Below are 21659 nucleotides of genomic sequence, written 5' to 3'. Positions count from 1 at the left end.
ATCAATGATTTTTTTTGCCATCACTTCTATTCTTTATATTTCTCATCAAATCTTCTGACCAATCTAATGCTCTCTAGTATCTGACATGCCTCATTGGCTCTTCATTTGTGCTTGAGCCTCACTCATATGGCCATGTGAGTATTTAGAGTATCACCCAACCCCAGTGATATCAGCGCTCTCCCACACACTCTCACCTTACTCCACTCTCGGGTCCTGTGGTACCTGAAGATCAGAGACACTCCAATCCGGCCCAGAATGCTCTTCACCTCATCAGACGGCTCTCGCTGACAAACTGACAGAAAACATTCAGCGCTGATTATTTTGAAGAGTCCGTCACTATTTAATCCAGAGATTAAGCAAGATTAGTGTTAATTATTTAGCAGTTATTGGGCATTTTTAATAAGTTTGGACACTTAAAAACAGTATAATACTTATAAAATGGTTGAAAAAAAACTATATAAAGTATTTGCAAAAAGAAGTACACCCGCACTGCAGTTCAACACGGGCTAGTGAGGTCATTTTTAAATCATTTTCTTGATGAAGAACACATTACCTTGATTAAATGACAGCAGATTTATAGAGCTGCATATTTCCACAAGGCAGATTTTAGGCAGTGGCTGCTGAAAATGGCTCATTTATTTCTACATGTATACCTGCGTCAGCGAACAGCTCGTAGGGAACAGTGTGTTTGTCTTTGGGCTCCTTGAGCAGAGCCATGGTGACGCAGCAGCAGAAGCGCAGCAGCTCATTATTACTGTGTGAACCTGAACACACACTGTAGAAGACCAGCGCCAGCCCAGACCAGTCCTCCTGCTGCTTCAGCATCTGCACACACACACACACACACACACACACTTTTCATTTTGTCCATATGCTATACAGTCATATGGCTCAGCTTTATGTGAAAGTGCATGTACAGAAACACGATGAACATGCGCCTGTAATCTCACCTCAACTCTAACAACAGCCTGCGTCAGATGTGAAAGCTCAGAGGTGTGAGGGTTCGTCGCCAGTGCTCTGAAACACACACACACACACACACACACACACACACACACACACACACACACACACACACACACACACACACACACACACACACACACACACACAGTGAGAGTTCTGAATGATGTCAGAAAGCACCTGAGCCGTATTCACAGAACATCTTTAGGCTGAAAGTTTAATGAGCATCTATTATGCAGAAATGACTTTTATAAGGGGTTTAAGTGCAGATGTGTGGCAGCAGTGTGCGAGTATATTCATTTATCATCATACAGGCAAATTCCGCACGTTTGTGGCAAATGAGTCGCACGTCGTTCACACCGCAGGACAGTAATCCACCTCTAGACCTGTATGCAGTTTACTCACACAAATACTTAACTCTGCATCTGATGTGAACCAGCATGAAAGGCTGTTATCACCTTCTGTTGGTCCGGAGTGCGTTAGATTATTATTATTATTATTTTTAAACAAAGGCATGTAAAACGGTTTATAAAAACATGACCTAATCCAGCCCTGACCTGCATTTAACAGCCATGAAGATGTCCATCTGCTGTCTGGGGACCTGCATGAGGTGAAGGTGACTCTGCATGACCTCACACTGATCCACAGTGAACACACAGCCCGACTCCACGATCTGCACACACATCACCATCATCATCATCATCATCATCTCCAGTACAGCATGTGAGCATCTGAGCGTCAGCTTTACCTTGGAGGTGAGCAGAATGAGCTCTGGCACAAAGTTGATCAGTCTTCGGTCACTCGCAAACTTAAACACAGCCAACACCAGCTCTGGAGGAGGCTGCAGGAAAACACCATGAGTTAGGGATGTTTTCCAGAGTTGTCATCTCAGAATAAAGCCTGACAGGTTTATCAGCAGCCTGATGTGAAGCGCAGCACTGCTGTAGAAGACAGACGGCTTTATTCTGAGATAACAATCATCCTATATGTACTTTATCCTGATTATTACACAGCTACTGGCCACTAAACAGAACAATTAGACAAAACACTGTTATGAGCTGCAATAGTTTATTTATTATTTAATTAAATGTGAAACTGACAAACTGATACAGCTGATGGAGCATACACTAACCTGCCCATTATTCAGACACTAGATGGAGACAAACAGTCTAAAGCAGCTGATGGAGTATACACTAACCTGCCCATTATTCAGACACTACATAGCGCCAAACAGTCAAAAACAGCTGATAGAGTATACATACTAATATACTAATAAATAAAGTGTGTCTTGAAGCCAGCAGCACTCACCAGCTTCTTGTGTGTGAGCAGCAGGTTCAGGACGGCTAAAAATTCTCTCAGTAAACCCATATTGAGGAGAATGGAGAGCAGAGAGTTGACCGTCTCCTGGCTGAAGCTCCCACTGGGGGGACAGCGACTGTAATATCCCATAAACACCTCCACTTCACACACACACACACAAACACACAGAAAACATTATTAGGCCAGCGATTGCAATGTTTTCCAAAACAATTCACCCCTAAATTAATTGCACTACTGGTCAAAACTTTTAGGACAGTCAGATGTTCAATGTAAATATTTTTGCTCACCAAGCCTGCAAATATTTGATCCAAAGCACAGCAAACACTGTACAATTAGGATATATTTTACCATTTTAAATAACTGTTTGTTTATATATATATTTATTTAATAAGATGGGGCGTCATGGTGGCTCAGTGGTGTCGCACTGTGGCCTCACAGCAAGACGGTCTCTGGTTTGAGTCTCGGCTGGGTCAGTTGGTGTTTCTGTGTGGAGTTTGCATGTTCTCCCCATGTTGGCGTGGGTTTCCTCCGGGTGCTCCGGTTTCCCCCACAGTCCAAACACATGCGGTATAGGGAATTGTATACGTTTAACTTGTAATTAATCATCTGCTGTGTAAAACATATGCTGGAATAGTCGGCGGTTCATCATCATGAGACAATTGTTGAATAGTTTTAGGACAATTTTGATAAAAGGATTTGATCCATCAGATGTTGACTTCTGGATTTTATCAAATTAAAAAAAATGCTTATTTTAAACAGGCAAAAATGTGACTATAATAGTGCTGTAGATCAAATTAACACAGGCCTGATGAGCAGAAGAGACGCTTTAATAATAATAATAATAAAACACTTAATCTTTCCGTTTTAAACTGTTTCCTGATAGTGTACGTGTTTAATAAAGCTGTGTTACCTGCCCGCAGAATAAGAACCACTTTTCCAGCATGACAGAACTTCTTCACCATTTCCATACAGAACTGAAGCAGAAAAACAGTCCAGTGAACACACACACACACACACACACACACACACACACACACACACACACACTGAAGGATGCAAACACTAGGGATGCTGCAATACTCTGTACATTATTGAAGCATTCAGTATGATGGATGCATTTATTTGCATTAAAACTTAAATGATGATCATTAGAAACATGTTGTCTGTAGCTTTCTCATTGTGCTGCATCTTAAAGTTAAAACAGCTCATCCTGCAGTCTGAGTTTAATATTAATCAAACAGCAGGAGAGAATGAAATCTCTGTTCTTGACGGAATAACTATATAATGGTTAACCTTTATTTTATTTATACAGTTATCGTATATTTATTTTACAGTTATCGTTATATCGTCAGGGACTGGTCAGTTTATGTAACTGAAATCTGCGGTTAGACATGAGAAACCTGAAAAGCAGTTTATTTCAGTATTTGCCATATTGCATTCAGTGTTTTTTATTATATCTTTAGTTAACAAAACTTTATAAACATATCATACTATTGTTGCATCTCTAGTAACAACACTGAGCAAACACACACACACACACACACCGTCTCATCTCCATCTCTCGGCACATGCAGGAACCTACACACACCACTCCGCAGGCAGGTGCTGTGATCGCTGAAGTAGAACCTACAATACTGTAAAAACACACACACACACACACACACACACACACACACTAGATATGAGCTGTTTGTGGAGAAAATCTGTCATCTTAATTTCCCTCTCACTCACACTGATGTGTGGAGTTCTCAGAGCAGGCGGCTCTTTAGCCGTCACTTCACGACCTGCATCATCAAACACAATCAGCTTTAGATTCATTACTCAGACCAAACAGTACAAACACTGATCTCACACTGTGCTGACGTACCGCTGAAGCAGGAGTCCGTCACGGGTCTCGGCGCTCTGCTGCTTATTACTGAAATACTGTTCAGATTGCTGGAGTCTCTGCTCGGCTGGTTGTTGTTACAGTCTATTCCAGCATTCTAGAAGAGGAGGAGAAGTGCTGTGTTCACATTCACTCAATCACTCCTTTAAACTGGTTGCTCAAAACAGCTGATTCATTCATTCATCTTTATGAATGAATCTGTAAATCGCTGACACAAAATAAGATTCATACAGGAAGTAGCTGTGAGATGCACAGGTGTTCTGCTCTGGCTTTATATTTATGTTATGAAGAGGGTGGCACGGTGCTGCAGTGATTAGCACTGTGACCTCACAGCAAGAAGGTCTCTGGTTTGAGTCTCGGCTGGGTCAGTTGGTGTTTCTGTGTGGAGTTTGCATGTTCTCCCCGTGTTGGTGTGGGTTTCCTCTGGGTGCTCCGGTTTCCCCCACAGTCCAAACACATGCACTATAGGGGAACTGATCAACTTAACTGGCCATAGTGTGTGTGTGTGTGTGTGTGTATGGGTGTTTCCCAGTACTGGGTTGTGACTGGAAGTGCATCCGCTGTGTAAAACATATGCTAGTGCTTCATTCCGCTGTGGGGACCCCTGATGAATAAATGGGCTAAGCTGAAGGAAATGAATGGTTATGAAGATATGTGAACTGACCTCAGACTTTACAGTGTTCAGACTCTGGACAGGCTGAGATCTGCAAACCTGCATCTCATTTACTGTAAAACAAAAACAAATCAGTTTTTAAAATAAACATAATTCCTCTAAGACCCTGACAGTAGGAGAGGAATACAGCTGAATATCCACGGTAGATAATTGTACAGTTGAAGTCAGAATTATTCACCCCCCCCTTTGAATTTTGTTTTCTTCTTTAAATATTTCCCAAATGATGTTGAACAGATTGAGCAAATGTTCACAGTATGTCTGATAATATTTGTTCTTATGGAGAAAGTCTTATTAGTTTTATTTCGGCTAGAATAAAAGCAGTTTTTTTTATTTTTTATAAACCATTTAAGGTCAATATTATTAGCCCCTTTCAGCTATATTTTTATCGAGTCTTCATAACAAACCATCGTCATACAATGACTTGCCTAATTACCCTAACCTGCCTAGTTACCCTAATTAACCTAGTTAAGCCTTTAAATGTCACTTTAAGCTGTATAGAAGTGTAAAAGAGCACATGTAAATTGCTTCCTTGTCCTCATTTGCAAGCCGCTTTGGATAAAAGTGTTTGCTAAATGACTGAAATGTAAATATAATGTAAATGTCTTGAAGAATATCTAGTCAATATTATTTACTGTCATCATGACAAAGAGAAAATAAATCAGTTATTAGAGATGAGTTATTAACACTATTATGATTAGAAATGTGCTGGTGAAATCGGTGTTAAACAGAAATTGGGGGAAAAATAAACAGGGGGCGAATAATCCAGGGGTTAGGGTTAATAATTCTGACATTAACTGTATATTTAAATAAGTAATTCACCGTTCACACACCTTTTGAACCACTGTCACTCAGATGATCCGTCTGGACATCTTCAGCCACTTTGCTGGTGCTTTAAAAGAAACAAAAAAACAACAACATTCAGTAAAAATCAGAAATTAAATGCATCTCTGGCCATTCACTGAGCATGTTTCTCCATTCAAATGCACTACTCTACTCTTCATTGTTTTTCTATGCAAAAGCACACTTGGCAAATGTGGGTCAGTGTTGATCTTGCATCTCTCGTAGCACCTCACACATGAGCGCTGTCTTTTTAAGATGTCGTGACAAGTTGAAATAATTCACACTTCCATACACAGCGTCACTCAATATCACTAACACAGCAGTGGACCAATAAGAAGAACTCAGGGGTGGGGCTAGTGTTGCAGCTTCTGTTTACAGGGGTTGTTGCTGAAAGTTTACAAGAATTATTTATAATATTTATAAAATTTCCCATTTATTGTATTTTATTAACGACTACCCCCACCCCACACGACCGTCACAGCACTGTAAAAATATGAATTATTGTTATACAGTGCCATAAAAAAATGCTGCTATAATAATGTGCATATCACGCTTCAGACCGGCTGCGTATCTGCTCTAGACTTTACAGTTTACGGTAGCACGTTGGCATGACAACTGTTTTATTCGACATTACCATGGAGGCGCTTAAAACAAAATACTCCTAAATACTGTGCTGCACTTTAGATGCAAACATGAGTTATTTATCAGGGGTCACCACAGCGGAATGAACCGCTAAATCATCCAGCGTAACTTTTACACAGCAGATGCCCTTCTAGCTGCAACCCAGTACTGGGAAACACCCATACACACTCATACACTACAGCCAGTTTAGTTGATCAGTTCCCCTATAGTGCATGTGTTTGGACTGTGGGGGAAACTGGAGCACCCGGAGGAAACCCACGCCAACACGGGGAGAACATGCAAACTCCACACAGAAACACCAACTGACCCAGCCGAGGCTCAAACCAGTGACCTTCTTGCTGTGAAACCACAGTGCTAACCACTGAGCCACAGTGTCGCCTCTATGATTTTTATTAAAATAAATGTTTTTTTATAATAATATCAGAAGGTTTGTAAGATAAATCATTTTTTGCCGTCGTCTCATACTTTAGTTTCTCATCAAATCTTCTGACCAATTAAATGCTTTCTAGTGTCGGAGATGCCCCGCCCCCTTTTTCCTCATTAGCTTTTCACTTGAGCTTAAACACTCCCACTGGCTGAACTGAGGAAAACTAAAAGGGGAGGAGCTACTCTATGCCCCGCCCTCTCACCATGTTTCAGTCGAGATTTAGTCAAAACTGAAATAATAACCTGCACAGTTCAAAGCATATTCTGATATTATGATGAAATATGAAAGTACCCCTCAGTGTGTTGCTCCCAGATGACCTCACAGTGTTGATCCTCCATTTTTGTCAGAGTGTCTTGATTCTTGGTTGGTGCGTCCTGTTGAGTCTTGGCTTCAGAAACCACAGTCCCGAACAGCTCTGGATCATCCTGAATCACATCCAGCACCAGGACGTCTTCTTCATACGCTCGAGAAACATCCAGAAAGCTCTCTTCAACTCTATGAGACTGAGAACAAGCTTGTGTATTATTATTATTATTAGTATTCATCGAACACACCCCATCATCATCATCATCATCATCAGATGAAGATGAAGATGGTGCAGAAACACCTCCAGCATCTTGGTTTTCCTCCTCAGAGGACATGTCTGTGTGTGTTTGTCCGTCAGACGCTGGCTTCACTTCTCCTTCAGGATTACTGCTGTGTGAATGAGCGGCAGATTCTCCTTCAGTCTGATCCACTGATGAGCTGTCCTGAGCTTTCAGCACTCCCACTTTAATACACATCTGCGAGAGCAATGCTGGGTTATAAACCGCTCCTTCATCAGCTTTTCTGCTCTGATCCTCAAACTGTGAAATAGGGAGGATGCTGAATTTAGCACATTTGGAATCTCCAACCAAATGATCAGCTGGTTCCCAAACGCCAGGAGCATCAGGGTGATCTTCATGATCAAGCAGGGAATGATGTCTAAGAAGACCGTTTGCTTCTAATGACGCCTCAAAGCCACAGCCGTCGAGTTTGCAGCTGTTGACCTGTTCAGTGCTGTGTTCCTGACTCTGGTTTAGCTCTGCATGTTCTGAAATAGCAGTCACAGAGAATCCTGAAGTCCTTTTTAGCACACAAGTGGACGTATTTTCACACAACACCGAGCTCTGCTGATTCAGCACATCAGGAATATCTCCACTTATTAATCTACATGGAGTGTCTGCATGACTTTTCCGAGAGTAAACCTCCTCCGCTGCTTCAGAACGCTCGTTTTTCTCTTCATCATCCTGAGCTGTGTTTGTGAATGTGGCGGTGATTATCCAGCGAGCTCCATTTCTGGGTGATCTGAGCTCCTCAGGAGGACCCGTTCTAGGAAAGGGCCACGGTTTGCAAGTGCGAGCGCATGATGATTTGGGAATGAAAATGTATGCTTGCGTTCGCTGGCAGGAGAAACTCTCTGGTGCATTCGCAGACTCTGCATCTGAATCCTGGTTTCTGCCATCCTCATCAGGACCGCTCTCACGGTCATCATCTTCACTTCTGAAGCCGAAGCCGTTGACCGACACTCTTCTGAGCACTAGAGGTGGCACACGGCGCTCAGGGCTGGATGTGTTTCCAGATATGTGGTTCACTGGACAGTGTTTCTGTTTCTCTGGACAGTTATTAGCACATGCTGGAGCGACAGTATCTGGACTCTCCGACAGTCTCATCGTCTCCGGATCCTCTACCAGACAAGCGTCCGATTCCTCGAGCGATCCTTCAGAGATGTGCGCGCCGCCACACGGAGCATCACCTGATGAGAGAGAAGCACAGCTATGTTTGGTTGCGGTGGAAAGTTTCCTGGAGCGTCTACGTTTCCTGATGCTGTGCGGATGAGGATGCGTGAGAACACCGAACTCTGTCTGCAAGCACTGCTGCTGCGCTCTCCTGCTCGCCGTTTGTTTTAGCACCGCTGGCAGGACACAGGAGAAATCACGTGAGGCTATGCGAAACACTCGGCCGACATCGCAGAGCTTCACCGTGGGGTTTTTCTCGAGTGCTGAGGCGTGACGGGACGCTGAGGGAGTTCTCTGCTTTTCTGCGCTCAGGCTGGGGCGGCCAGCTCTGGGTCTGGGATTGAGTAAACGGACCAGATTCTTACTAGAGGGAGGAGGAGGAGGATTGTATTTTACATCACCACACAAAGCACAGCACGCGTTTTTCACCGAGCGCTTCCTCGACCTTTCCTCTGACCTAAGCCGTCTCAGCTCAACTTTTGAACTGAAATCTGAAATCAGAGACAAGAAAAAAGGGTGAAAGCAAAAATGCTAATTAATATGAGGATCCTCACAGCTACTAGCTCAGTGATGTCTGCATTAAAGAGGCAGATTACACTAAAATAAAAACTCATTTCCCCACACTCGAGTGCTTTCAAACTAAGTGCTTTAGTTTATTCTGAATTTTCATTTTTATATTCTGAATTTTTTTATGCATATTAGCCTGTTAAATGGAGCGTTCACATTAAAATACAAATCTCCACACTCAAGGGGCATGAGTTTTATTTTCACATCTTGAGAATCAGCTGATGGCCATTCTTAGGTGTTAAAGGCGCAGTTCACTCATTTTCCCATCATTTATTAACCCTTAAGTGGTTCTAAACACTTATGAACAACATCTGCATTAAAGGGGCAGTTCACACAAAAAATTAAATATTCTCATCATTTAGTCACACTCACGCGGTTCTAAACTGTGGTTCTATGAGTTTTATTCTTAATTTTTGAGAACTAATTTATACTAATGGCCATTCTTAGATGTTTAAGGCACAATTCAACCAAATATTTACATTTTCCCATCATTTATTAACACATAAGTGGTTCTAAATATTCAACTTCCTTTACAAAACTAGATATTGTGAACAATGTTAAAAAAAACAAAAAAACATTGACGTTAACCTCCCCGAGCTTTAGCGGCCACATATGTGGACAGCACATTTTAGCTCTTAAGCAGTGTCATCCTGCAACTGTTTTACAGCATATGAAGTGTCCCAAACGCTATTTTTCACTGTCCAAAATGGGCAAAAATTTTGTTTTTAATCTCCGACAGTCAAAGCAAGTTCAAAAAAACATGTATATGTTATATATTCATTAAGAAACAGGCGGGATAAAGTGTTTTATGTAAATTCGGACTACGAGTCCAGATATATGGACATCATATTTCTCCAAAAGTACATCATTTCAAAATATGATACTCAGGTTTTATTCCAATCAGGTTTCAATAAACCCAAAAAGCAAAGAGAAATAAAAAGTGCATGTATAAAAAACACCTTGGGCCTTAAGAGTTTAATAATAGTAGGGCTGCATGCACAATATTGTTAAAATCTGATATTGCGATATTTAGTTTTTGTCTAGTTTCACAAGACAGGTTGAACAGCTCTATTTGATGGTTTTCAGAGGACTAACACTATTCAGGTACAAACATTGAATAAACACAATGCAAAAAAAAAGATTTTCTTACTTTGTCTTGTTTACCGTCCAAATATCAAAAAAAGTTCTTAAACCAAGAAACAATATTATATTTAGATTTCGTTTTCAGAAGACAAAAGTAAAAACTAAGAGCTTTGTTTGCTTGTTTTAAGGAAACTATCTTCCCGTGTTGGTGTGGGTTTCCAAGCACATGCGCTATAGGGGAACTGATCAACTACACTGCCTGTAGGGATGCAAGGGTTTTAAATTTTGGTTGTATGATTATAGTCTAGAAATAATCAGTTTTCACGAATATTTGCATTCAATGATTTCAAAACTCCACTAATTTAAAACTAGTTTAAAATCGTTTTAAATTTCGTTTTGTAGTTTCGGCCCAACTAAATATTTGTCGCTGTTTTAATTGTTTAAGTTTATTTGAGTAATTATAGAAAAGTCAGTGGATATTACGGACTCATTTATTCAATGTGTTTTTGGTCATTATTAATGCACCGGCAAAAGTAGACCCAGTGGCAAAATTATCACACCACGGCTGCTGTAATGACTCTCACGCCTCGTGCAGACGCACTGCTTCTGGCATTCGCCACATGATTGCTTTCACCAGCGCCATTATTTGTAACTTTAACTGGGTTTGCAAACCTGTGTACTTCCCATTGCATCTTCCTCAAACCGTTAGCTATTGCAGTTCCTGCAGGCACAAAAGCCCCGTCATCTCAACTAGGTGCACCTGAAAAGCGCGAGTGTGTTGCGTTGCGTGCGTGTCCCTCCATTGGAAATAACGAACCTGGATGAGCTTGACCTTAGTTAATATCCCCCGTCATAGTTAGTCCAGTGTGTGTGGTTATTAGTCTTGGTGTACAAACTAGTCCACAGTTGGTATAACTTTGTTTAGTTGCTGCAGTTTTTTTCTGTACAGAAATGCGGTGTTGAGAAGCCGTTACGATTAATTAACCGTGACGAATCAAATCACGGTTAATAGTGAAACCAGTTAATTGTTGCATCCCTAACTGGAATTAGTGTACGAGTGTGTGTGTGAATAAGTATGTATGGGTGTTTCCTAGTGAAGTGTTGCAGCTGGAAGGGCATTAGCTGAGTAATACATATGCTGGATACGTTGGTGGTTTATTCCACTGAATAATAAAGAGACTAAGCCGACAAGAAAATGAATGATTGAATAAATTAAGGAAATTATCTACAGTGAGGTCGTGAAATAATCTTGTTTTCACTCTGACATGTAGACATTTGGACTAGAAACAAGACAAAAAATGTTAAGTAAGAAATGAAATTGAAGAAACTTGAACAGGTGTAGAACATTTGGGTTATTTATTTACTGGTGAACTGTCTCTTTAAATCAAATACAGTAAGCTAGGCGGAGTCTTCCTCATGGTTCACTCTCCCTCATGCCATTCCACATTAATATGAGTGTTTTCCTTTGGCAAACCTGCAGTTTCTTGAACAATAGTCATAGCTGCGGGTGCATCACCGCAAGTCTACAAACTCCCAAACTCACATTTACGATTCTGACCTTCATTCTAAGTCTGTAAATAGGTTAATTGAAATTCAGGTCTATTAATTGAGAAGAAAACAAACTTACAATAGTGAGCAGGTCAGAAATAAAATAAAAATTCTTTATCGATGACGAAAGCAGCTGATATTCAGCTCAGTGGATGATCTCCATCAGTATATCCGTCTATTGATTATTAAACACTGATCGGCATTATCATCTGACAGCAGGAGGGCGGGAAAACACGAGAGATCACTTCTGTGAATGGATATTTTATCAGATGTGAACTCTCTCTCTGTCTGCAGTGACAGTCAGTGTTTGTTTACCTCAGTCAATTAAACAGCAGGTAAAGGTGTGTTGCTCAAATGTGTCTCTTACTTGCACTTGTCCTTCCGGTTAAACTCGCGCGACTTCTGCGCGCTTCCGTCCTGATGGCGGTCTTCGCCTCACCGGCAAACAGTCTCCTCTGTGTTCCCTTTTCCCGCCGAGGCACGGTCGGCCGCGAGAGTGTGTTCTGAGCGCCGTGTTTTACCGATTGTCGCGCGGGCGGAATGAGTTCTGGCGGTTCGACGGAAACATTAACGTTACCAGACTCGACGCTGTTTATAACGGAGAGCGCATGCGCGTCCGTTGGGCCGACAATCACGCGCTTCCCGCCATTTCGCGGTTTGTTTCTGGCGAAGCACAACGCTAAACGCAACCGGCAGAAGATTTCGCGTTTATGTTCGGATAACCGGTTTTTGGAGGCCGGCATAGCCTCGGGATCTGCTCCGGTAATAACACTCACTTTGGAGGAGACTGTACCTGGATCAGCTGTTGCCGGTTTCGGAGAGCCGCCGTCCACAGGTGGATTCACAGCACACACGGGTTTAACGTTAGATCCGGTCCATCGCCGTTTATTCGGCTCCGGTTTATTCTCCGGTTTAAACGAGTCCCGCTTCAGTTTGATCCTCGTGCCACACGGGAACATCTCTGACGCATGCGCGAACGATAAAACCGCACCTGTGGCGGAATAAACGACTTAAAACTTCTCAGTGTCACAAATATCAGCTTTCAGACACTAAACCGACTGATGGATTCAACACAACCGATTCTGAGAATCAAACAACATCAACGGAAGCAACGGACGAGTAACTTAGATGACGAGCGCGTGAACGGAGAAACGTGCGTCTGACGCGATGAAAATAAAACTCAAGCGGTTATACAAACAGACGTATAGTACGTCGACAGCCAGTGTTTTATAAAGAGACTATTGATTAAATAGTTGTTCCTCAATACCTGTCCGCGTCACTGTTTATTACTAATAGAATTAAACACACTCCCACGTCCAATCTCCGTGTCAGGCATGCGCAATGGAGCTCAGCGTGATCGAGCGGTCAGTGGGAAACACACCGCCGCCGCGTGGCGCATTCACACACTGCACTAGTGCTGTTTACATTCAAGTGGCACTCACTTTACATGAAAACACAAACAAATGACATATTACAAATAGGATCAGTTCTGTTTCCATCTCGTCAATGTTTTTGATTATTTTTTAATTTATACCATGTTCATTAAGAGTCAGTGCAGTGTTGACAGAACTGAACTAATATGATCATCATACTTATTGCTTACAGTGTGTGTGTGTGTGTGTGTGTGTATACTTGTGAATTTAATTGTCCTCACTTATATAGTGAAATATAAAGTGTTGACATTTTCACTAATTAAAACACGTATCAATCAGCCAGAGCGGGCTTTTGTTACTTTATAATGATCATGCACTTTTTTCCTGTGAGGGTTGTTTATGAGTAGAGTTCATCCAGACAGAAATACGAAGGAAGTCATGGGCAGTGTCCTCACTAAGATAGTAAAACAAGTGTTTGTGTGTGTGCATGAGAGCAAGCACAATTGTTCCACAATGCATTTGTGGCTATTTAAAGTGTAAGAATGTATATTAGGGGATTTTGTGAGATGTTTTAGCATTTAAAGCACTGCTAATCTCGTGCACATTATTTATTTACTGCATGGATAAATGAAGAGTGTTCTGTGTGCTGTGATGTGCTGGACTTATTGCCAGTTTATCTCTGAAATGCTGTTTTGACAAAATCTTTGTATAGAAATAATGCAGTGTGCATCAACACACAAATATTGTTTGTTTGCATTATTTACTAAAATCTAAAATGTTTAAATGAAAACCTAAGCAGATTAATTAAAGATGATATGAAGAGCACTTAAGTTTATTATTATTATGCACACAAGTTTATATTCTGTGGTAATCTGCTGCTGCTATGACACAAGTGAACTTCTGTATCTCCTATATCTCTGGCCATCTGAGATGAACTGTTAAATAGAGAAGAACACACTCGATGACCTGTTGGTGTTGAAACAGCAGTGACTGCTGAGATATTTATCTGATTTCACCGCATGTTTGTGCACATTTGCATCTATATATATATATATATATATTTTACTGTAGACTCTTCCATAAAGCTGATGTAGATCAGCACTCTTTACCACTCGAGGACAGACAGGTATGAATATTAATGAAGCTTTATTTTCAATATCATTTGACTAATCCAGCAAGCTGTAGTTAATATATATTTTAGTTATTTGATCATCAGTTTGTTTCTCACTGTTTTATAATCTTCATTAAGTGTGATTTTATGATGTCTAATTATCTGTGATGTTTGTTGTGACGGTGTCTCAGATCATGATGGGTGAACCTGTGATGTTGTGGCTCGCTCTGCTCTTGGGGTTGTGTGTCACTGATGTGGCGCCGGGTGAGTTCACATTTATTATTCACATTTATACATGAGGGCTGCATGGGGGAACAGTGGGTAGCACTTTCACCTCACAACCAGTAGGTCACTGGTTCGAGCCTCGGCAGGGTCAGTTGGCGTTTCTGTGTGGAGTTTGCATGTTCTCCTCGTGTTGGTGTGGGTTTCCTCCGGGTGCTTCAGTTTCCCTCAAACAAAGCCCAATTGTCTGTAGATTAATAAAGGGACTAAGTCGAAAAAGAATGATTTAATCATGAACCTATGCTTTTATAGAAAAAGATTTACAAATGAGGATAAAAGAAGCACTTCATCATCAGAGAGCATCTGTAGATATAAAGGGCTCCCACTGCTCATGGAAACACTGAAATATGTTAAAAAGTTCTTCCAGATATTGAAAATATATATATTATTATGTAAATTCAGGGATTTCTTTTAGGTAATTTTAATTTAAACTTATCAAAATGTAATTTTCTATATTAGTTTTGCCCCTGTTATTATTGGTTTGGCTTTTTTCAGCTCCATTTTACTTCTCTAAGCCAGTGTTTCTCAACCACGTTCCTTTAGTACCACCAGCACTACATATTTCCAGGTCTCTTTAACCAAACACAAATCAAACTCAGATCATCAACTCTTCAGCAGAGACTGAAAGACCTGTTATTGGTGTGTCAGAGGAGACATCCAAAACATGCAGTGTTGGTGGTCCTCCAGGAACATGGTTGAGAAGCACTGCTCTAAACTGTTAGTCACTTAAGTCAAATGCTGTCACCAACCTGTTCATTAAGGGTTAGGCAAACATGTCTGAATAGTGTGTGTTTTAGGAGTTTTGGCTGTAAAATCACCACCTTAAAGACACTTTAACTAAATGTAAAGTTTTAAAAAGTACTATCACTGCAAAAAATGAGTTTGTGTCCTCTTTCTGGTCCAAATATCTAAAGATTCTGAAATCAAATTTTCTACACAAGCGAAATCAGTATCCCGACCTGTCTGAAGGGCTAGTGGGAGTAGAATATATTTTTCAAGCCTTTACATTCACTCAAAAATTGGATAATTATGTAAGTATGTAGGCATGGGCCGGTATAAGATTCTGATGGTATGATAATCTTAGATAAAAATATCATGGTATTATGGTATTGTGCTCACCCATATAAAATACACTCTTTTTAAATGAACTTTTTTCTCTTTTGAGCACAATATATTTGATTTTGAGAATCTTTTAAAATAGTTTGGAACAGTGAACATGTCAGGCTAAATGAATTATAGACTTCTGCTGTCTTCATTAGTTTCAAAAACAGATACTTCTTACAATTTAAAATGGCATCTTAGGATATCTTTTCTTTTACCTTGACTCTTCCAAACGGTATAACTTTATAATTAATTGGTTAAATGTGTATATAAGTGTGTCAGCTAAGCTTGGTCAGTGTGTTGTTACCTAAGAGTCCTGATGTCAAAACATACAATCTGGTTGATTAATTTTCCTTCAGCTTAGTTCCTTATTTATCAGCAGTTGCCACAGTGGAATGAACCGCCAACTATTCCAGCATGTTTTACACAGTGGATGCCCTTCCGGGTGCAACCCAGTATTGGGAAACACCCATACACACTCATTCACACACACTCATACACTACGGCCAGTGTAGTTGATCAGTTCCCCTATAGCGCATGTGTTTGGACTGTGGGGGAAACCGGAGCACCCGGAGGAAACCCACACCAACACGGGGAGAACATGCAAACTCCACACAGAAACACCAACTGACCCAGCCGAGACTCAAACCAGCGACCTTCTTACTGTGAGGCTACCCACTGCGCCACTGTGACGCCATTATATTAGTTTTGTTTCCAATAAATGTTCTTTCTTTTACGTTGTAACTCAAATGAGCGGGTCGTAACCATGAGCGTGTGTGTGCGTGTGTGTGTGTGTGTGTGTGTGTGTGTGTGTGTGTGTGTGTTCAGCTAATCTGGCTCTGGGCGCCGCAGCGGTGCAGTCGTCCACTGGAGACCCCAATGGAAACGCTGAGCACGCAGTGGACGGAAACACAGAAGCAGACTACCGTAAGGGCTCCTGCACACACACCAGCCGTGAGTTTAACCCCTGGTGGAGGGTGGATCTGGGTGGAGTGTCCAGCGTCAACAAAGTCACCATCACCAACAGAGGAGACTGCTGTGAGGAGCGCATACGTGGAGCGCAGATCCGCATCGGGGACAGCCTGGAGAACAACGGAAACAACAACCAGCTGTAGGAGTTATCCACACACACACACACACACACACACACACACACACACACACCGCCAGCAGTTTGATTATTCACCACTGATTTGCTTGTTGTTGTAATAAAGCAGGGGTGCCCAAACTCCTGGAGAGTCGGTGTCCTGCAAAGTTTAGTTCCAACCCCATTCACACACCTGGGCTAGCTAATACAGCTCTTACTAGACTTCTAGAAACATCCGTGCAGGTGTGTTGAGGCAAGCTGGAGCTAAATCTGCAGGACACCGGCCCTCCAGGACTGAGTTGGGGCACTGCTGTAATAAACACTTGTATGATGTGATAATGATGCGCACGCAGACATTATGCAGCTTTTACAGATTTCCTGAAGTGTGCTGCTTCTAGTGTCATGTAGATCAATCATATAATGTGTGTGTCCTCATGTTTCTCCCTGTGTGTGTGCATCTGTATATGTGTGTGTGTGTGTGTGTGTGTGTTTGCATGTGTGCACAGAGCTGCTACTCTTCTGGATGCTATTAAAGGCTCTCAGACGTTCGAGTTTCAGCCGATTCAGGGCCGATACCTCAATGTTTTCCTGCCCGGGAATGATGAAACTCTGAGTCTGTGTGAAGTGGAGGTGTTTTCAGGTGAGACGGCTCTTATTTCACTGCATTATCTGCTGCATCAGCCATAAAAGAACTTTAAATAAGTGTCTTATCTTCAACATGTTGAGCTTTAAAACTAATTAATTTGTATATTTGCATTCACTACTTACTGCTTTTTTATATATTTATTATCTGTTTATTGTCCTGTCTGTCTCTGTAATTCTGTTGCACTGTAGAAGCTCTGTCACCAAAACAAATTCCTTGTATGTGCAAACACACCTGGCATTATAGCTCTTTCTGATCCTAATGAAACTGTTCTTGCAATATTGCTGATAAAGCAGAAAACTTCACAGAAAGCAGAACCCGGCTAGAGTGAAGTCACTGAAGAGCTTGATCTGATCAGAGAGTCAGCTGTTGTTTGAATCGGTGTTTAGGGAGCAAACCTTTTGTTTTTTGTTGTACACTGCATCTGAAAAGTGTTGACAGCGCTTCAGTTTCTCCACGTGTTTATGTTACAGCCTTATTCCAAAATGGATTAACTTAATTGATTTCCTCAACATTCTACACACAATCCCCCATAATGACCATGTGGAGAGAGTTTTTTAAATTGTTGAAAACTTATTAAGAATAAAAAGCTGATAAATCACATGTAAACTGAGCTCAGGTTCATTCTGGAGATGTTCCAGCAGCTTCATTGGAGTTCAGCTGTGCTCAATTCAGCTGATGGACATGATCTGATCAGGCTACACCTGTCTATATAAGGGCCCAGGGTCGACAGTGCATGACAAAGCACAAACCAAGCATGAAGTCAAAGGAACTGTCAGTAGAGCTCTGAGACAGGATTGTCTGGAGGCACAAGGCTGGGGAAGGTGACAGAAACATTTCTGCTGCTCTGAAAGTCCCAATTAGCACAGCAGGACAATGACCCAAAGCACACTACCAAAATATCAATGGAGCGGCACAGCAACAACTCTGGGAATGTCCTTGAGTGGCTCAGCCAGAGCCCAGACCTAAATCCTATTGAACATCTCTGGAGAGATCTGAAAATGGCTGTACACCGTCACTTCCCATCCAACCTGATAGAGCTTGAGAGAACCTGCAAAGAGCAGAAATCCCCAAAGACAGGTGTGCAGAGCTCGTGCATCATATTCAGAAAGACTCGAGGATGTAATAGCTGCCAAAGGGGCATTAACAGAGTGTTGAGCAAAGGAATACTGATGTACATCTGATTTTACAGATGTTTTATTCTTAATAAATCTGCAACAAGTTCAAAAACTCTTTCACCACATGGTCATTATGGGGGATTGTGTGTAGAATGTTGAGGAAATCAATTTACTCCATTGTGGAATAAGACTGTAACATAAACACATGTGGAGAAACTGAAGTGCTGTCAGTACTTTCCGGATGCAGTGTTGATAAAATGTTTAATTTGTAATAAATGTAAATGTAATGCAGTATAAAACCTTGATATTTAATCTATCATTTAAGAGAATTTGCATATTGTTTTGTGAATAGATTGTAAGTTTAGCCAGGGTCTCTCAGAGGGGCTTACATTAGTTAAACGTTTTTAATTTCTTTAATAAAGCTAAAGGCCATTCATTCATTTTCTTTCAGTTTAATCCCTTTATTCATCAGGGGTTGCCACAGTGGAATGAACCGCCAACTATTCCAGCATATAATATTTTACACAGTAGATGCCCTTCCAGCTGCAACCCAGTACTGGGAAATAAAGGCCATGCATGATTGATTCCAATGAAAAGAATTAAAAGTTTAATTTCTGTTGTTTGTGTTGAGGTTTATAGCCGATTCAAATAGTTTTACATGATTAAATAATGTGTAGCTGACGCTGATTGGTCAGCTTGTATTTTTTGTTTATTGTTTTGTATTTCATTATTTAAATGTTTATTGGTATGTGTTTATGTTACTAATTTCGTTGTTTCCGGTTGGCTTGAGTGGGAGGTCACATGATTCTCTTTGATTGATTTAACCTGTGAGAGTTTGTATGGTCACTCAGCATAGTGAGATCTCAATGCAAGCACCTGTTAAATGCTCCAGTTTATTCTACAGCTGGTTATCAGGCCAACACGGCAAACTAAACATTGTTTTATATATTATTTGTTTATTTGAGGTCCTTTTGATTGTGTTTGTGTGAAACATTTGGTTTGTTTATTTGTTTATCTTTTAGTTTTCAGAATGTTCAATAAATAAAACGTATGATGGACATTAGTATTTGGTATTGTGAACTGTTTTAATAACCAGCGGGTAGCTACATAATGTATTTAATAATTAAGTGACCTTTTAAACAGTAATTATATTGAAAAAAGCCTTTTAAATGCAATTTTTAAGTCATGAAAAGGATTTGTAATTAGTCATGAATGTAACATCACTGAATGTGGCGGCTTGTATTTGGCCTGTGTAATATTCCTACAGCTAGTCTATAGCATTAGTGTGTGTGTGTGTGTGTGTGTGTGTGTGTGTGTGTGTGTGTGTGTGTGTGTGTGTGTGTGTGTGTGTGTGTGTGTGTGTGTGTGTGTGTGTGTGTGTGTTCTAATGTAGCAGGTCCATCAAAGAATATTGCCGCTGGAGCCGCCGCCATTCAGTCCTCCACTTGGCCTCATGATGGTGACGCAGGGAACGCTGTGGACGGAAGCACTGAGTCTGAGTATCAGGAGGGCTCCTGTTCACACACTCTGGGGGAAACCAACCCGTGGTGGAGGGTGGATCTAGGGAGAGTGTTCAGCATCCGCCGTGTCAGCATCACCAACAGAGGAGACTGCTGTGAGGAGAGGTTAAACGGAGCTGAGATCCGCATCGGGAACAGCCTGGAGAACAACGGAAACAGCAACCACCTGTGAGTCTCACACACTGCACACACAGATGAAGACGTCCAGACCTCAGGTTCCTGCTTATTTGCCCTCTACAATCACGATCACTGCTGTTTCTCCTGCTCTGTGTGTGTGTGTGTGTGTGTGTGTGTGTGTGTGTGTGTGTGTGTGTGTGTGTGTGTGTGCGCAGAGTTGCGACTGTCGAGCACATTCCAGCTGGAAACACCGAGACGTTTGAGTTCCAGCCGGTTCAGGGCAGATTCCTCAACATTGTACTGCCTGGTGTAAACGTTTACCTCACTCTGTGTGAAGTGCAGGTGTTCACAGGTGAGAGAGGACACTGACAAACTGTGTGTGTGTGTGTGTGTTTTGCTGTAATGATGTTCTGATCTCTTTGTCAGACTGAGGACTGAGCTGAAGCGGATCACAGAAACAGGAATACACAGCAGACTCAGTTTGGCTCGAATCTTCCAGTTTCTGCTAATGTTGTAATAAAGATGAGTGTCTGAGAGCTGTTTCAGTGCAAGCTTCATTCATGACTACACCTCTCTACACAGCTTTACTGAACACTGCTGCTGTAATGAGCGTGAGATAGAGCCTGCATTAATCAAGCATCTTACTCAATATGAACTCCTGTCCTCGTCTCCTCGACAGGGAATGTGAGTTCTTAAACATTCTTTATAGAGCTGCTTATTGATATATGGTGACTAGGGGTCAAACATAACACAGAAAATACAAGTATATACTCACAGTTGAAAGCAGAAGTCTACATACACTCCAACATAAATGAACATAACCATTTTTAAATGTCTGATGGTAAATGACACTAAATGTTCACTATTTCAGGTCTGTCAGGATTACCTAAATGATTTACATTTTCTAAATGCCAGAATAAAAGGAGAATATTTTATTTATTTCTAGACAGTCAGAAGTTTACACACATTTCCATGGTATGTTTTTAGTTTTGCTTTTAAACTGTATAACTTTGGTCAGATGTTTTGGGTCTCCTTCACAAGCTTCTCACAGTAGTTTGCAGGAGTTTTGGCCCATTCCTCCTGCAGAATTGCTGTAACTGAGTCAGATTTGTGGGCTGTCTTGCTCGCACAAGCTTTTTCAACTCTGCCCACACATTCTCTATAGGATTGAGGTCAGGGCTTTGTGATGGCCACTCCAAAACATTCACTCTGTTGTCCTTAAAGCACATTTGAACAGATTTGGCAGTGTGTTTAGGGTCATGGTCTGTCTGGAAGACCCATTTGTGGGCAAGTTGTAATGTCCTGGCTGATGTGTTGAGATGTTGCTTCAGTATTTCTCCATAATGTTCTGTCTTCATGATGCCATCTATGCTGTGAAGTGGACCAGTCCCTCCTGCAGCAAAACAGCCCCACAACATGACGCTGCCGCCCCCATACTGCACAGTTGGGATGGTGTTCTAGGCTTGTGCGCTTTCCTGTTTGTCCTCCAGATGTAACACTGCTCATTATGGCCAAACAGTTCAATCTGGACATCTCTCCACACATTAGTCTTTCCCCAGTGTCGTTCAGCTAATGGTAATCTGGCTTTGCTGTTGATTCTGG

At 41.4% G+C, this 21659-nt stretch overlaps 2 protein-coding genes across 19 annotated transcripts in view; one reads left to right on the top strand and one right to left on the bottom strand.

The window, feature by feature from the left end:
* Nucleotides 1-13055, bottom strand: part of topaz1 (testis and ovary specific TOPAZ 1) — a 17605-nt gene extending 4550 nt beyond the window's left edge. For 4 of the 13 annotated variants that reach the window (XR_015517227.1, XM_087296048.1, XM_087296047.1 and 1 more), the window contains exons 1-14: nt 12073-12970; nt 7042-8998; nt 5672-5730; nt 4833-4894; nt 4151-4265; nt 4015-4067; nt 3828-3917; nt 3194-3257; nt 2272-2423; nt 1712-1804; nt 1521-1636; nt 951-1017; nt 654-825; nt 195-292 (exon numbers count right to left, since the gene is read on the bottom strand). Coding sequence is in view for 11 of the 13 variants with exons in the window: in XM_087296048.1 (XP_087152174.1) it covers nt 195-292; nt 654-825; nt 951-1017; nt 1521-1636; nt 1712-1804; nt 2272-2423; nt 3194-3257; nt 3828-3917; nt 4015-4067; nt 4151-4265; nt 4833-4894; nt 5672-5730; nt 7042-8998; nt 12073-12664 (3690 nt within the window). In the remaining 2 variants the exon portion in view is untranslated. The other 9 variants (XR_015517228.2, XM_087296053.2, XM_087296051.1 and 6 more) reach the window with 6 other exon arrangements.
* On the top strand, nt 11620-20593 carry si:ch73-359m17.2. 6 transcript variants are annotated; one of them, XM_087295103.1, is made up of 7 exons: nt 11620-12040; nt 14381-14453; nt 16401-16683; nt 17166-17299; nt 19817-20108; nt 20273-20409; nt 20484-20593. In XM_087295103.1, exons 2-7 carry the CDS (start codon nt 14384-14386, stop codon nt 20486-20488), a joined length of 921 nt encoding a protein of 306 aa, XP_087151229.1. In that variant the 5' UTR covers nt 11620-12040; nt 14381-14383; the 3' UTR covers nt 20489-20593.
* The last annotated feature ends 1066 nt before the right edge of the window (nt 20594-21659 follow it).

The sequence above is a fragment of the Danio rerio genome, chromosome 19 (genome assembly GCF_052040795.2).
Source record: "Danio rerio strain M-AB ecotype USA chromosome 19, GRCz13ab, whole genome shotgun sequence".
NCBI lineage: Eukaryota > Metazoa > Chordata > Actinopteri > Cypriniformes > Danionidae > Danio > Danio rerio.
The sequence above is the reverse complement of the archived record's forward strand: the minus strand, read 5'-3'. Positions and strand labels throughout refer to the sequence as shown.